At 37.9% G+C, this 16999-nt stretch overlaps 4 protein-coding genes across 5 annotated transcripts in view; 3 read left to right on the top strand and 1 right to left on the bottom strand.

Annotated features, from left to right (window-relative positions):
* LOC116693054 (coiled-coil domain-containing protein 114) overlaps nt 1-2538 on the top strand; it is an 8089-nt gene extending 5551 nt beyond the window's left edge. For both annotated transcript variants that reach the window (XM_032521729.1, XM_032521728.1), the window contains exons 11-15: nt 127-295; nt 811-989; nt 1275-1369; nt 1546-1633; nt 2338-2538. In XM_032521729.1, the coding sequence (XP_032377620.1) occupies nt 127-295; nt 811-989; nt 1275-1369; nt 1546-1633; nt 2338-2364 (558 nt within the window). In that variant the 3' untranslated portion in view covers nt 2365-2538. The remainder of the gene's footprint in view (nt 1-126; nt 296-810; nt 990-1274; nt 1370-1545; nt 1634-2337) is intronic.
* A 145-nt stretch (nt 2539-2683) lies between these two features.
* Nucleotides 2684-8187, bottom strand: zgc:154075 (putative oxidoreductase YteT). Its single transcript, XM_032521730.1, has 14 exons — nt 7888-8187; nt 7456-7564; nt 6991-7075; nt 6805-6878; nt 6674-6733; nt 6238-6345; nt 5975-6031; nt 5690-5820; nt 5455-5509; nt 4945-5037; nt 4665-4799; nt 4374-4475; nt 3893-4054; nt 2684-3263 (listed from the first exon to the last, which is right to left on the bottom strand). The coding sequence occupies exons 2-14, from the start codon at nt 7546-7548 to the stop codon at nt 3135-3137; spliced, it is 1284 nt and encodes a 427-aa protein (XP_032377621.1). The 5' UTR covers nt 7549-7564; nt 7888-8187; the 3' UTR covers nt 2684-3134.
* A 2457-nt stretch (nt 8188-10644) lies between these two features.
* Nucleotides 10645-14593, top strand: taf10 (TAF10 RNA polymerase II, TATA box binding protein (TBP)-associated factor). The gene is made up of 5 exons (XM_032521739.1): nt 10645-11012; nt 11376-11533; nt 12645-12709; nt 13843-13957; nt 14259-14593. The coding sequence occupies exons 1-5, from the start codon at nt 10880-10882 to the stop codon at nt 14346-14348; spliced, it is 561 nt and encodes a 186-aa protein (XP_032377630.1). The 5' UTR covers nt 10645-10879; the 3' UTR covers nt 14349-14593.
* A 725-nt stretch (nt 14594-15318) lies between these two features.
* The window catches only part of ppih (peptidylprolyl isomerase H (cyclophilin H)), a 14605-nt gene continuing 12924 nt past the window's right edge, over nt 15319-16999 (top strand). The window contains exon 1 of the mRNA XM_032521740.1: nt 15319-15529. Within this exon, the coding sequence (XP_032377631.1) occupies nt 15464-15529 (66 nt within the window). The 5' untranslated portion in view covers nt 15319-15463. The remainder of the gene's footprint in view (nt 15530-16999) is intronic.

Genomic DNA, 16999 nt, shown 5'->3' with positions numbered 1-16999 from the left:
TGTGTGTGTGTGTGTGTGTGTGTGCGTGTGCGTGCGCGAACGCATGTGTGAGAGAGAGAGGAAAGTGGAAGAGATAGGAGGAAGGAAAATGTAATGTTGGGCTTCCATTGTGTCTCGAATTGAAAGCTTTGCAGTGAGAGAGAGATCTTTACAGCTGAGGAGCAGCGGCAGCAGGAGCAGCATCAGGGTCTTCAGATGAAAATTTCCATCAAGCAAGAGGCAATCGAGCAACAGCTGGCAGTTTATCAACAGCATGTTGAGTTTTTTGAAAAGCTCCTCGATCAGCTCAAAGAAGGTACAGCATAAGGCACCCCTGTTTAATATTATCTTTTTGAATGGGAGCAACAAAAACATGGCAAACTGTATCATAGTTTAGCATTTTTTATCTGTATTTTCTCACTATAAAACACACATTGTCATATATAAATAGTATATATACTATGTTAATTTGCAGTCCCAATGCAATACTTACTTAAAATGTATATTATCTTATTCTATTATAGAACACCTAAAAGCAGCAGCATGCAGACTGCACAATTAAAAATGCTGCTGGAATATTTGTTGCTTTACATCAAACTTAGGGAAATTATGTTCTAGCAGATAAGTATGTTTGCTGGTGAGCAGTATAAACCGCCAGATTTCACCTGCCTTTCAATTTGATTTGTCCATGTTTAAAAATAATTAAGTATAGACAAGTAAAGTAATGTGGTAGACATTGAAAGTTCCATCTACTAGTGGAAGATAAATGTAATATCATCAGTCTTGTAAAAATATTGTAACTCTTGAATATCTCGCAACTACTTTTACTAGGTGTTAAATCATTGTGCCAGATCAGCAATGACAGTGCTGTGAATTGCGACCAGCTGGGCTCCGCTGTTGGAGTCCAGGATGAAAACATCGTAGAGTACCTGAGAAGGGCGGAGAACAGAGTCAATGAGCTTCTCACGCTGCAGTCCTTTCTTCACTTCCAAGAGAACCTTGACCAGTGGGTATGTAGATATGAAACGGCTTGTCAGTATAGAGAGTTGAGATACACATCAACCAGTACAAACTAGATAAAGCTTCTGGTCTCTGTGCATTGAGAGCCGTCAGCCAGCTACAACCTCACACTACCATGCTCTCTGGTGCAGTTTTCTAAAATTCCCAAAACCATCGGGGTCTTTTTGCAACCTCACATTTGTGAGAAAAAAATTTAAAATGGAACATGGGAGCCTAGAAACTTTTTAAAATGCCAGTTGCTGCTATAGCATATTATTAAACTTTCTCACCTCCAGGACATTGAAAGCCTCAGTGCCATTGCTGGGCAGCTCCTGGGAATGACCCCCCCAGCTGTAAACTTCACCACTGCTTCTGCGATCCCTGCACTTGCGTAGGTGTTTTTTTAAATCTTGACAAGTGTGCAGGTATCAGACATGATGTTCAAAGATCAATGATATAGTATAAAAAATCATAAACAGACTTTTAGCAATACCCTACTCATTAATCAACCTTGTACACTTGAAAAAAAACTGCACATATGAAGATGCAATCTCTGTGATTCCTCAGTGATGACCCGGACATGGTGGAGTCACTGCTGCTGGTTGCAAAGGAGCCAGTGAGTAGACATGATCTCCTGAAACTGGTCAATATGAAGGTGAGTATAACTGAAAAGATTTTCAATTTCTTCAAATTTATTTAAAAATATCTACAGTTTTCTTGCCTTTGTTTTGGTAGTTGTGGCATTGGTGTAGCTTCATCGTCTGTCTTACATTTACCCGGGCAACATGACATCAGGACTTTGCGTAAACATGCACGCTGACTTTCTTAAGCCAAGTGCCGTGTTATCCATACACATTTTGAGCTATCCGTGTGTATGTCTACGTTGTATACAGCGTAAACATACACACCACGTGCCACGTTATTGCAAGAAGAAAGCGACGGTTAAGTTTACAAAACGTGACACGCGGGTTGGGTTAAGGTTAAAGAAGAACAGGGTTGGCTTTAGCAAAAAAAAAGAAACCGACGGTTGGTTTAATTGAGGCCAAAGGGCGCTGGTAAACACGCTAAAAAGCAAGTATGCCTCTTGATAATACGCCAATAATGCCATATGAATTGGCGTGTCATACATACGCCATTTCATGAGATCAGTCTGACCTAGCAGTCCTTTCACAAACTTGCTGATGATTTTCTAGCAGTGCAGCCGAACCATGCATTATTTATTTAAATTTATATAAATATAACCGTTATAACTCCTGCGCCTCCCAGTATGGGAACCTCTGCAGCTTATTTCATGAGATTTACTATATGCCTTGGCAGACATTACAGAAAAGTTTGTTTTTTTCATTATGTATCCCTCAGATTCAGAGGAAAAAGAAGACAGATTGACCTGATGTTTCCAGGAAATGCTGCTCCTTGGAGCTGCCATAAGCTACTGCACACTAAGCCACTGGAAACAAGTCTGTACTGAGCTTTTAGATTTCTAAAAGCTTTATTAGGCTTTATGAATGTTTAGACGGGCATGTGAAGGTTCAATGTGTCAGGTATTCAACAGGGAATAACCTGCTTGATTTAATGTGAGAGCTAATGGTATATTTATGCATATTATTCATTAATGTGCACAGCCAGTGTTACTTACTTAATTCAATGGTATATCAATTAATATATTTCAGTTATTTAATGTATTCTCTCTATAACTCAGTTGTTGTTTTTTATATTTAACCCCTGAGCATTTCAAGAAGCTGCTCAGGGTGACAGATAAACTCTCAACAAACTGGTCGGCATTCATGAATATCTTGAAATGTATTCTGCACACTGACACAGGTGGGAATGACATTAAGCCCAAACAATGATTCAAAGACAATTTAAATTACACAGATTTTCACATTTTTACTAGAAATTATAACAATATAAATTTTGCTTACTAACAATAATCAAGTTCTTGGCATCATAGTACTTCTAATTTTAACTTTAACTTAACAGACTGAATCGCTCATCACACACACACAAGCAATCCACACTAAATAATCATCCTCATTACACAATTTTGCCCTCCATTCAGGTGATAGTAGAAGCAAGAAGAGTCTCATCATCCATTTTATTATAGTGTTTGATGTTTAGGGTGAGATCAGTTTAATGTCAATGTGTTTTTCAGTCGTCTAGCTCTGGCCAGTGTCACCACAGTATATCACCCTGCTCTCCAGTCGTGAGCGCTCAGCTTCAAACACCAGCAAATGGCTCAGCAGCGTCTCCTTAGGACCCGCACGGATCAGGGATGGATTGTTTGTCTACACACACACACACACACACACAGCTAATTAACCATCATAGTCAGTGTTTCCAAGTGCCTTGTACATAAGTACAAACATGTAAATACAGTGAATATTCTTAATCTGGGTAAACAGCTGCAAGTACAGGTCAACATTCAGTCTAAGGCAGGGGTCTTCAACGTTTTCCAGGCCAAGGACCCCCAAACTGATGGCGAGATGGAGCGGGGACCCCCTAATTATATATATATTGTATAAAATTGTGTTATATCAAACTGGTCCTATAGTGCCATGTGTGCATTGATGACTGAAAGACATCTTCTGCCTCCATTTATCTGTTTACTACAGTGTGTTGAATTCATGTTAATGTGTATTTAAAGACATTTCAATTAGTGGAAAATATTGCAGGGGGGGGGGGATATAAAAAATAGTCTAATCAACCAAAACTTTCGCAACCCCCATGCAGTACCTCCGCGGACCCCCTAGGGGTTGCGGACCCCCTGTTGAAGACCCCTGGTCTAAGGCAAAGATTCAAATAAATTAACGCTGTTCAACAACCAATTTAGTTTATTCTGGAGTTGGCCATAGGGAAAATAAAACAGGAAACTATGCATTGACAATATACAATAAAAGTATTTATAAGCACTTACTGCCACAGCAGAAATAAAGGCATCCATAAGGTGGTAGTCTGCTCCACCATGTCCACTTATGCCAAACTGCCTTGGGGCGTCATTGCGTGCTGTGTGTTTTGTGGATCTTTGGGTCAGAAAGTCAAACACGTGTACCTCATGGCTGTCACATGACAGCTCCCCCTGTAAAGACACAGTTCATTATATAGGTTGTATTTAACTGAAGCATCCATCTCAGAAGCAGTTAGAGCTAGACAAACCATGATACAGTAGGGACACTACTATTTGATTTTTCACCCTTTTCTGTCTACAACTCTACAATGTATAAATACTTTTTTTAAAGGTAGAATTACTTTGATTTTTTTGTGAGCCAGTAGCTGTATATGCCAGTGGCTGTATATTTTTCCTGCTGGCTTCCTTTCTTGGTAGCACTTCTTGTATCTTCAGTTTTAGCATTTCTTTCCTTTTTCTTTTTTACAATGCACATTCCTTCCACTCTCACCTTGCTGCCATAGATGGTTGTTTTCCGCTTGCACATCTCCTCAGTAAACGCCACCATGGAAAAGGCTGCCGTCAGACCCCCTTCAAACTCCATGTTAACAACCTGGGCAAACAGAACAGATAAACAGGACGATACATTAGGGAATTAGCAGCAGTCTAAAAATATATGCTGAAATGATGAAGTTTTATCTAAGCAGCAATGAAGCCTAATGGGTTACACAGGAATAGCACAGTATGTTGAGCCATGGAGATGTGGAGCCATGCCTTAAGGTGTGTTACAGTGTTTTCTGACCTGGTTACTGCAGACATCATTGTCACATTCGTAGACACAGCGGCCATATGGTCCAGTCCTCAGGGCCTCAGTTACTGACTCGATGTCTGGGAACGAGCTTGGACATATGACTGATACAGGCCAGCCAGTGTGACCCTAGCGCACACACAGTACATACATAAACATACACACACACACACACATACAGTAATAATAAAATATAATGAATATAAAATCATCTACAGCAAGTGTCATGTTTACAGATGGTAAAGTATAATAGATAATTGGTTGAAATCTTAACCCGTTTCACTCTATCCAGGTAGATTTTGCATGCCGAGTATGGACAGTCTCTTTCTACTGAACAATCCAGGCAGCGATTTCCAGCACCTGTTGGCTGACAAATAATGAGAAAAACGTTTTATATGCTTAGTATAGACATTCTGTTTCCAATAATGCTGAGAACTGTCAGGGATATAATACAACTTAATGACACAGACACACCACTTTGCAAAGTTGAAAAGGATTTAAGTGTGATATTATCTGCGGTCACAAAAATAATCACAAAAATAGTTTATTTCTGCAGTGGCTACTGGTTACCTCCGCCAAGGTGGTTATATTTTCGGCCTGTTTGTTTGTCAAAAATTCATGAAACGTGGTGGAAGGGTGTTGCGTTGGCCAAGGGAAAACTCAATTTTGAATTGATCCAAATTACGGGGTGGATACACAAATTATTTTTTGACTTTCGTTAACATTGCGAGTGCCCTTCTAGTTTTCTTTATGATAGTGATTAGGCTGTGAAGAGACTGCAGACCTTGTTTTCTTTTCTGAAGTGGCTGACAGATCCAAATGATGACACTTTCACACACCTGTTAAGTAAAAACAGGAAAGTTAATTATTATCCTTAGGAAACAGAACAGCCTCACAGAAAACAACCTTGTGCACCTGAAAACACAGAGACTGTGGTCTAACAAAAGTGTTAAATGCATCTTACTTCGGAACATCAGACAAGCTTGGAGTTGATCATTGCTGGTTGCCTGATGCTTTACCTGCGTGCTCCAGCCCAGTGATGTATTAGGTCAATGTCATGGCACGATTTAGCCAAAAGAGCAAAAGAGCTCTCAGCTTCATTCCTCCAGTTCCCCCGAACAAATGAGTGAGCAAAGTGGTAAAACCCAACCTGGAACAAGAGGTTTGACAAGTCTAATCTGTAACAGGTATGCCTTGATTAAAAAAAGAAAGAAAAAACATAAATTATTTTACTGTTTAAAGAATGGGTTTAATGATGAGCCCTGAGGATGTTTGTTTTATTACTATTCTATTCAAATTCGTACCGGCTCAAGGTGCTGAATGTGTATCACATCACCTATGACTCCGGCATCTATCAGCTCCTAGAAGGAAAAACAAGTTGGACTTTGTGATTTTCTTCACCACTTGCAATTTGTGTGAGAAATAGTTTCTGTTCTGTAAATCAAACAACCAAAAATATGCTGCACCCTACTTCACTATATCTTATTAGAACCCTTTATTAAAAGGTACCACATTTTACATCTATAGTGTCAAAACTGTGACCCGTGCCTGGTGAAGAAATGTTCACCTTTATTTTGTGGATGACAGGATCATACCGAAGAACATGACCCACTGATAGCATCGCGCCACCCTGAGTGCAAGCCTCCACAATCGCTTTGCAGTCTTCAGCAGTTGTCTAGAGTCATGTGAACACATTGGTGTGCAAGGCGGGCATGAGTGTCACACAAATGCAATCATAGAAAAGGAAAAGAAAGAGAAAATGTTTTCATATTTCAAATACTGACAAAACTGTTTCTTTTATAAAGTTTGCAATGTCCTTGAAAGCCATATACTGTACTGTAATCTGAAATGAAAGGATTTTTTTTAATCAAAGTACAGAATAACAAACTAACAAACAAATAACTGTAAAAGAATTAATTGGTAGGATTATTAACACACAAATGAAGATTATTAAAGTTATGCTTTATGTTAAGGTGGTTCATGTTTATTAACTAAACACTCACTGCCATTGGTTTTTCCAGCAGAATGTGGTAACCCTTCTTTGCAAAGGCCACCGCAGGTTCCTAGGGAACACAAACTGGTTTAAAAATATTTTTTAAAGAGTTACACATATATACAGAATATGTATGTTTACCTTATGAAGGCGGTCTGGAGTACAAATTAGCACTGCATCTGCAAACCTCTCTCTTTCAACTATACCCTGCCAGTCTGAAAAAAAAGAGCATTCAATAATTTAGTACAAGACAGATTCACTGCATTTTTGTTCTTTATGTTTCATGTGTTTTCATCTGCTATTTTGTGTTGTTGTTGAAGTGCTTACCTTCAAATATGTTTTCATCTACAATTTTGTGTTGTTGTTGAAGTTTAGTGCGAGCAAATTTCCTTGGATCAGCTACTCCAATAACCTGAAAGGGTTGAGTTAATGAACTGGACATACACAATGCTCTGTTAAACATTACAACTTAATACCAGTGGGCGGTGGTGGGGGGGGAAAAAAAAAGGTATTCAGAAATACAGCAGGGAAAAACAAGGGTAAAAGTGGTGCATACATTTTGAAATCATTATGATCAAAATGAACCTATATTGTAACAGAAAACATGGCTTTGAGGATCTACTTGTACCGTGACATAAACCTCTATTGTACTTTACATGTTTCTTTCTTGTCAATGATCTCATAATTTGGTTCACAGAGATTTTAAGGTGCCAGGATATGTTTTTATCAATTCAGTCAAATAAGAACACAATAAGGAACACAATCCACAACTACTTAACCTCTCATCCTGACCTTAACTCGATCAGGGTGGATAGATGCATACTGGGAGTAGATCTCCCCTCGACTGCCAGCTCCCACCACGATGACACGGACAGGGGAAGTCATTTTGGCACCCTGTAAACTTGAGCACAAATCAAAGATTGTAGACGCACCTGCACAATGCCCAAGGTAATAAACACCAGTTATCAGTCTGAGGTTACAGTCTACAGTGCCTGTCAGGGACACATCATACTATGTGATCTGGGTTATTATTCACTACATTTAGTTAATTAGCCATCATTTGAAGGTGGACTACATTAACCACTTACACTTCTGTATCCTTCAAAATGCGCTAACTAACATTATATGAAAGTAGATAGTTACAGGTAGCTCATATAAAAACATTGTGGTAATAAATATTAGGAATATCAGTTTATGGCATGGCTGTTTGGCTCAGTAGGCTACCTGTTTTGTCCCCTACAATGACTAATGTAAAATAGTCCCCGTCAAAACCTTCTGTCCGTCTTCCGCGTTGGTCTAATGTTGTCATGAGACTTCTACATCGGAGTCCAGTGATCTCTTGGTTAACTCAGCAGCAGCAGGGTGGTTCACTTCTTCGAACAAAAAGCCAACCGTAAAGCACTCACAAAGTGGCGTAACGCCCATAGACAGTTGAAGGTAACGCCCCTACATGTACAATGTGCACGAGGCCCTTCACTGTCCCTCGTAAACTGTTGTTTCCTTGTTTGAAAATTAAAAACTTGTTACGGAAATAATGTTTCCTAATATAGAACTCACACACCTGGGGATGACCAGTCCTCCATACAGGGTAACTGGAAGTACTGCGCAGCAGGAATTGTTGTTTAAATACTCTTCCCCTTCATAGCAATCTATAGACTGCGTTGGGAGTTTGGGTTGCGTCCAGTCACGGTAGCCTACAGTGGTTGCGTCGATGTCACATTTGTCACAGCAGTCCTATCATATGATATAGGCCTACGGTAGGCCTATAGTCGTCAGTCAAAAGCCTTATATAAATTAACACGTGGTGGTGCGATCATAGACATAATATATATATATATATATTAGCCAGCCGGACTCTGAAACGATCTGATCTTCGCTATCCAAAAATGCTCCGTTCAAAGAGTGTCTTTTGTAATTCAGTTAACAAGGTAGGCCAACCCAATGAATCACCATACAAAACCATGAGCGTAAAAGAAATAAAATGGACGTTGCGCCAATGCTGTCACACATTTCCGACAGCACCCGAAGGCAACATTAGCTACACATTCACTGTTGTTCTTTTTCTTATGTAGGCCTATAGTGTCTCGTGTTTAATAATAACAGAGGTGTTAGACAAATGTAGGTTCACTTATCACAATGACATGTTAGCAGATAACGCGTCAATGGGTTTTTGTAACCCTACAAATCTCTATTACCTGTGAGCTATAATGTTTACTAAATGGATGCTGTTGACATGATTAAATCAAAGTCTAATGCAAAAAAAAGTAAAATGACAAAGGAAGTTTCTTTTTATTTTTATTGAACATTGAAGAACTTACATAAGCATTCAGTGTCTTGTAGAGGATGTACATTCAATAACATACACACAAGAATATAATGTTCAGATTTTATTGAAGACATGGAAAAAGATTTAATATAAAAAATAAAAAAAATGTAATTAAATAAAAAGGACTAGGGGGGCAGATCAAAGAGATGACATCACAGATGAAAGGCTTCCTGGTTGTGTTTACGGCCAATGATCATATGTAGCCATAACAACCATTTCACAGACACTGCAATACTCTGTATGTCTGTCTGTCTCCATCTTTGTCTCATTATATATTTCAATGTATAGCTTACTAAACAGATATTTTGGTGGTGGCGGCGCAGTGGTTATGACACATACCTTTCCTGTGGGAGACACCAGTTCGATTCCCACAGCAATACCTTAACCAATGTATTTCCCACGAAGACAGTTAACCCCTAGTGATAGCCCAGTGGATATGGACTAGGGATTCAACTTTTAAAATCTAGCTCTATCTCCTTAAGGTGTAGTGGTGTTATTCAACTTAGTTAAAACCATTCCTACTTTTTCAATTATGCTGACTACTTTAACTTCTTCTTACTGATTTAAGCTATTCAACCAGGTTAGCTTTAGCAATTCAGCTATTCAGCATACCCACTCATTTTCTGCAGGTAAGGCATTTTCTAGTTAATTATCTTATTAGTTTTTTTTTTTTTTTTTTTTTTTAACTTTTGGGTGAAATGGGCCACTAGATAAATTTAGAATATGCTTTATCTTTAACAGACAATGTTCCCAGCTGACAATTTTTGGGTCACAGAATGTTCTGGGAACGTTTGTTGTTGGTTGCTACCTTTAGCGAACGTTCCCTTAATGTTCTTTTTTACATTCCCTTAACCTTTAAAAAACTTTAACACCCATGTCATTAGTATATACATTTACATATATACATATACATATGTACATATATATATATATATAAATATATGTACATATATGCACACACATACATAAAGTGTGCATTAGCAGGAATTAATTATATTAGCAGGAATGAATGACAGGGCAAACTTGATGGGATTTTAAACTTTAATATTCAAACAACAATAAACAAAACACAAAAAAAGATAAAAGGATGTAGAGTGCAAAGTGCAAATGTAGTGCAAGATGCATAGTGATATGATGAAGTATTTTGTAATATGTAGATGAATGGCCAAAGTTGCAAAAATAAATCGCTTTAATAAAAAAGTTTAAAAAATAATAATAATAAAAAAATAATAACAGAGGTCCATGGTTTGACGGCTCAGTCCATCTCAGCTGGCCTAAAAAGAAAACTTTGATATGTCATACTAAGAATGAACACGTTGACAAAAGCAAGACAAATTGCCTAACAACCCTGTTTTTTGTGTTTAAAAATATTGATAGTTTTCACATTGAACATTTGAACATCACGCAAAAGAATTTCCATTTACCGTCAGTTTGGGGCAAACTTCAAGACTTGCCCAATCAAGTCCTCCGCGTCTTCAGCAGTCAGCGCAGGGAAAATGTTCTATTGACTCTGGGACCTGTAAGTATATACTGGATGTACCCTCTGTAGAATGCTCTCCAAACGATGTACGTGTTTTTAGAGAGTCTTCGGGAATCTTCGGCTACCTTCGTCAGATCCGAGCCATGCGTACAACATGGGTCACATGACGCGATTATATATCATGCAGTCTCTGCAGTGCAGCCAGACGTTAGCTTTTTGATGCTAGCTAGGGCCTGATTCTGTGATTTAAATAGCCTTAAAGTTACCAAAATAGCTGTACTTCATAACACAGTGTTTTGTAGAGAGCTAGTCTTAGAGCTATTTTTCACGGGTTCGTGCTTTTGAGCATATTTGAACATTTTTTCGGTGCTAGCTATCCAAGGTTAGCGCGTTAGCTAGCTAACGTTAACATGAACGTTGACAACGTTAATCAGTCTGTCACAACTGGAGTGTCATCAACTACGTCTTCAACTTCAAGTAATTGTATCGCAAATGATAATGCAACAACCAACGTCAGCAGCATCCCTTCGGTCACGAGTAATGGTAACGTTATGTGACTTTTACTAATGTTATTGTGCATGTTGGGGTGCTCAACACTTAGTTTAACATAGGATAACTAGTTTATTTCTACTGAAGATGGATGATTGTTTTGCCTGTTACAATATATAAATATGCAAGTACGTCCTGCGTTTGTCATGCATCATCATGTGTGGACTTGGATTTGTTTGCAACACTAAACTGCAAACAGGGTTTGGACTTTGCGCAACATTTCTTTAGGCAATACTGCTAAACAACATACTAGAAGTACAAACCGTAACATCTCATTATTTGTGAAATGCGCACAATAGGTGTACACTTTTGTTTCTTTAATTCAAAACTACTACCTAAAAAATCCTTGTATTACAGCTTCAGCCTCAGCGGCCATGGTGACACCATCAGCAGACTCTTCTGTCTCCAACGGTGTCTATGTTCCTGGTGGCATCACCAACGGAGATGTAAAGCCTGCCCTCTCTACCATGCCACTGGCAGATTTTCTTATGCAGCTGGAAGAGTACACTCCCACAGTAAGTAAGGTTTTGTCACTCGGTTTACTATAAGCTGCATTCACAGATAGAGACACGGTGTTGGAAAGACCCCAAATTACACCATAGCGGACATCCTCCACACCACCCTATCTTACATGGAAAAGTAAGGTAGCTATGTAAGATTGCTGTTTGTTGATTGACTACAGTTCAGCGTCAAATACCGGCCGCAGGGTTTGTTTCTGACCTGTGGTTCTTAGCTGCATGTCATTCCCCCTCTCTATCCCCTTTCATGTCTAAGCTGTTCTAAAATAATAATAATAATATAATAATAAACGCCTCAATTTGGAACAAAGGTGGTGAGGGTGGGGGGGATTCACCACTTCCACTCTCATCTTTAACACTAGAGCACCCCCGTGCAGTGTTTTGAGTCCCCTGCAGTACTCCCGGTACACATGACTGTGTAGCCACTTTCGATTTTAACACCATCATCAAAAATATACACAATTCAGTAATAATACACAATTCAGAAAATGTCATGATTCCATATAGATTTTTTTTTTAAACTCACGATTCTCAATTAAAAAAAAAACCCAATTCAGAGTATGTACATGTAGTTACTTTTCCCATTTGATATTATAAACACCATTACAAGACGTAATTTTTAAAGTTAAAAAATAATAATAAAAATCGATTTTTGGAATTCTATGAATTGATTTTGAATCGGTAGAGCTTGAATCAATTCATAAATGTGAATCGATTTTTTTTTTTTTTTTGCACACCCCTAGAGCTCAATCCCATTGATGCAAAAATTCTGTTAATCTTTTTTTTTGTTATCCAATTATTTATTTATTTATTTATTTTTTAATACATTTACAAATTACAAATGGTGACAAACAATACACTGAGGCTGGGGACGTTTCCCAAAATTCCTGTAAATCTAATATTGCCATAAAGTCGCATTGCTGAACAATTTGCAGTAGTACAAACAGTTCATTTGGATGATCACTGAATGACAGTAATAATTACAGTAATAATTTTTACTGTATGTCTATTTTTTTTTTTTTTTTCTTTACAAATAAGTGCCAGTAGTGCAGTAAAAGCAGTCTTCGTGAATCTTGACCAAAGTTGAAGTCTGCTAATTTTTTCTCAGATTCCTGATGCAGTGACAGGCTATTATCTCAACCGGGCTGGCTTTGAGGCTTCTGATCCAAGAATGTAAGTGCAACAATGGCATTTCATATCATAGACTACCTTCAAGTTTCAGTGTGATTGTGTCTGCCTGATACTGATAATTGTGTGAATGTAAAAGCAGTCTGTTTATCATTCTATTTAGCTTTTTAAATTACTTATTAGTAATAATTAGCCGCTTTCCGACCAAGTAGTTACAGGAACTTAGTTATAGGGCTGGGCGATATGGAGAAAATCAAATATCACAATATTTGTATACAAATACCTCTGTTGATACAGCAACGATATTGTAGTGCTTACTATTGGTGCTTTCAAAAAATATTTACACAATGAAGTTTTTGATAAATAATCATCAGTAATGTGGATATAAAGACTCAGTTACAAAAGTCTGGTAAGTTCAGAAAATGACATCACTTTACTGTAATGCAGCCTATAAAACCAGGAAAAGACACCACTTATGCTATATTACAATGTCCAAAATCTAAGACAATCTAGTCTCATATCACAATATTGATATAAGATCGATATATTGCCCATTTCTACGTAGTTATACACTTCTAAACAGTTCTACCAACTACTCTCCCCCCAAACCGGTTTTGTCAATTGCATTTGCAATGGCCAAGTGGCCATAGGAACTGCTAGGAGGGGTAAGGAAGTGATGCAAGCACGGCAACGGTCTTCAAAGTATCACCACTTGACTATAGCGCCACATACAAACCCCTATTTTTGCGTTAGCTCACTGGAGGTTTTCCCTAGGATTTTAATGTTTCTTGTGGTTCCTTCCAGGTCCCTCGGCACCTCCTCAGTGGCGTACATGGCCAGCAGCGCCAGCACCTCCGCATTAGTATTTGCTTCAGAGTTCAGCATTCCGTCCATTTCCGTAGTAATTCACGTAGTCAAGTAAATCAAGTATGTTTTGCTAACACAGACAGCATGGCTTTTACCGATGGCGCGCTGTGGGGGCTTGACTAGGTCACTATTCGGAAAAGACCCTGCCCTGAAGTAAGAGCTGAAAGAGTTACAGGAACCGTGGTCAGAGGAAGTTAATAATCCCCAAATTGGTCTAGTCAGAACACGAGGGGGGGAAAAAAAGGGTTAGAAAAACAAGCAGACAGACAATCTGAAAACTACAGCAATGGTTTCCTTTTTCATTTCTTTAGAATTCGTCTGATTTCACTTGCTTCTCAGAAGTTTATCTCAGACATTGCCAATGATGCGCTGCAGTACTGTAAAATGAAGGGCACTGCCTCAGGAAGCTCGAGGAGTAAGACAAAGGTAAGTGTTTCTCTCATTTGTAACATGTTCTTTTATATGTAATACTTCCAAACAATATTTGGCTAATACATGCTTTTATCTCACAAAGTATGGGTTATTGTAATTTTTTTTTAACTGCCTAAATAAATCTTCCTTACACTTTTTACAATCTATGCTTAAAATAAACATTGCTTACTTGGTATATATTAAGGGGGGGAAGGGTTATTGTTTGAAGATGGTGAAAGATGTTTGTATATGTGCTCTGATCATGTTGTTCTAGATAGTTGATGGTTTTGTATTATTTTTTCTTCTTTATATTTAGGATAAGAAGTACACTCTGACAATGGAGGACCTGACTCCTGCCCTCACTGAATATGGCGTCAATGTGAAGAAACCATATTACTTTACATAGACATTTCTTTCTTTAAGGCTTTTTGTTTTTGATAAGTTTTATCTTTCTGCTGACCCACTAGAGTCTGTCAACATCTTTTTATTGCTAAATTGTTTGTTTTTTTCATCATGGTGCTTTAGTACAGCTTTGACAAATCTTTCTAGTCACTTTGTCATTTGTTTTGTTTTTGTGGAGCCACCTTTGATTTATGTTAAATTGTATAATTACGTTTTATTGTGAAAATAAAACTCTTTCCAAACCTTGAAGTTGATGAGATCAATGTAAATCTGTCCAACACAAGTGAAAGTGCAATTCTCTGACATTCTGCAGACTTAAGGGCACTTGTTTAAAAATCTTAATCTTAATTTGCAAAAGTAAAATGCAGCTTTTTACATGAACTCCATAAACATTGGTTACTTATTAGTAAAGGATCTAGGGCCTGGTAGAAAGGGCATCCATTTGCAGAGGCCTGCGATGCAGAGGCTCAGCATTCATGTCCAACCTGAGGCCATTTGCTGCATGTGCTCCCCCTCTCACTCTCCCCCCTTTCCTGTCTACAGCTGTTCTGTCTATTAAGGCTAAAATGCCCCCAAAAATCTTTAAAAAAATCTTTCAATAATTTAAATGGTTTAAGATTAACAATTGCTATATATAGAATGTTCTGTTAAACCAGATAACTATAATTAATTGTGCCATTGACTGCCCTGTCAATAGGAGTAAACGTTTTTGAATGGGATTAATGGACAGATGTCGGTATTCTACTGTTGAATTCTACTATAGGCCGAGTAATGGAACATTTCCAAGAGGGAATAATTAAGTTCTTCTTCTGCAGTAACAAACTGGCTCTATACAGCATAGCACGAGTACTCACAAAGTTACGTTATTTATTACAGTTCATGTTTGTTGATTTTCTACATCTGAACTATTAAAGTTAGACTGCACTGGTGGATCTATCCAAGCCTATACTATCGCGCTTTCTGGCGTTGGCAGTGTTTTGTCCCTAACTGCAAGCCGTAACATGTCTGTCCATAGCCACCGTAGGTCGTAACTGCGCATATGCTAAACATTCAAATGATTCGCGTGTTGTCTGGCAAATAATAGCATTTTATTTGGTCTTAAAGAGCGATCCTGTCACAATGTCTGTGCAATCAACAAATCCCAACAACCCGATTGTCTTCTTCGACATAACCATCGGAGGGCAGGTTAGTAGAAGAAAGAGTTTAGCTAACACCGACTGTACTTCCCAGCTAATTTAACGTTACCACGTCTAGCTAGTCAATATAATGTCGTGTTTTCGTTAAAAGTTGTGATCAAGTAAACTACGTTTTGTGGTATTAACACGTCACACCAAAATGCGCAGATTCTGCATTTCTCTCATGGTTCATATTCTGGTAACGTTGACGTAAAGCATCTGGTAACGATGTGTTGGTCGAGGTGGCTACAGGGGAAAGGCAGGTGGTGCTGCTGGAGGGACTTTTTATTTTTAAAAGAAGGTTGGTGGAATACTACTGCTGCTTAGATGTCACCAAACACAAACAAGTTTGTAAAAAGATATGGTTAAACAGGATAACTATACGTTTTTTTTTTAATGATAAATCTGAGGATTTGTTTATTGTTGTTGTTGCTGGTAATTATTAATAAAGCTTGTATTGTTGCATTTCAAAAAACAAACAAAAAGGTCGACCTTTGTAGGGACCTTTTGCATAGTGGTGTCAGACACTTGGAACAATAATCTGAGCATGTCACTGGGATATAAAAAAAAAAGCCCATTTTGTAGAGTTATTTTCCATTAATATTACATTGCAGCTTGTTTTAGGTAATGTTTTATGTAAAGTACTTTGAATTGCTCTGTTGCTGAAATGTGCTTTACAAATTAATCTGCCTTGTCTGTAATACTGGATCAATTTCATTTGTTTATTCACATCAGTCACTACAGAAAAACATAGGAAAATGGGGTCCAAGTTAAAGAAACCCAAAGTTACTCTTTACGTGCATGTAGTACCACGTATCCTCCTTCCATTGGCCCAAAAGGTGGATTGCAAATGAAACCATTTAAAAAAAAATGTCTTTGTAGCTTTAGTACGATTTGTGTTTGTTTCAGAATATTTAGACCGTAATCTTAAATTATTTAATAATAATATTATTATTATAAAAGCAGCAGTATTTTTCAGATTCACTTCCTCTATTGGGTACTCTACCTTGACTTCTGCTCATGTTTGGTGATAGTCTTCCTCTGATGGGATGTTGTAGTGTTCACAGTGGAAAAGGAGAACCTTGTTAAGGTTTTTATAATCAGACCTATGTCTGAGGTGAAAATGTATTACTTTGCCTTCTGCATATCCGCACAAATGGTCCTTTTTTTGTTATTTAAAAAAATAGTCTGTAAAACTTTTAAAAACAAATCAATGTCATGTGAATGTTTGCAGCACATGATTTTTTTCTGTGAGTTAATATGGACACTGTGACGATTTTTGTGGGATACTTGGTTCTAGAGCTGGGCAATATATTGATAATATATCACTATTGTGATATGAGAGTAGATACCGTCTAATCGGCGTAAGTGTTGTCTTTTCCTGGTTTTAAAGGCTGCATTACAGCAAAGTTATATCATTTTCTGAATTTACCAGACTGTTGTAATTGTTCTATTATTTGCCTTTACCCACTTAGTCATT

The sequence above is a fragment of the Etheostoma spectabile genome, chromosome 7, assembly GCF_008692095.1.
Source record: "Etheostoma spectabile isolate EspeVRDwgs_2016 chromosome 7, UIUC_Espe_1.0, whole genome shotgun sequence".
In the NCBI taxonomy this organism is placed as follows: Eukaryota; Metazoa; Chordata; class Actinopteri; order Perciformes; family Percidae; genus Etheostoma; species Etheostoma spectabile.
The sequence above is the reverse complement of the archived record's forward strand: the minus strand, read 5'-3'. Positions and strand labels throughout refer to the sequence as shown.

Bases quoted from the DNA above. Each gene is read 5' to 3' on its own strand.
- zgc:154075 (XM_032521730.1), bottom strand. From the start codon at position 7,548: ATGACTTCCCCTGTCCGTGTCATCGTGGTGGGAGCTGGCAGTCGAGGG. The intron at 6,734-6,804 runs GTAAACATACAT...TGTGTTCCCTAG, and splicing joins CTCCAGACCGCCTTCATAAG to GAACCTGCGGTGGCCTTTGC. The intron at 4,800-4,944 runs GTTAAGATTTCA...TGTGTGCGCTAG, and splicing joins ACCTGGATAGAGTGAAACGG to GGTCACACTGGCTGGCCTGT.
- taf10 (XM_032521739.1), top strand. From the start codon at position 10,880: ATGAACGTTGACAACGTTAATCAGTCTGTCACAACTGGAGTGTCATCA. The intron at 12,710-13,842 runs GTAAGTGCAACA...TCATTTCTTTAG, and splicing joins GAGGCTTCTGATCCAAGAAT to AATTCGTCTGATTTCACTTG. The intron at 13,958-14,258 runs GTAAGTGTTTCT...CTTTATATTTAG, and splicing joins GCTCGAGGAGTAAGACAAAG to GATAAGAAGTACACTCTGAC.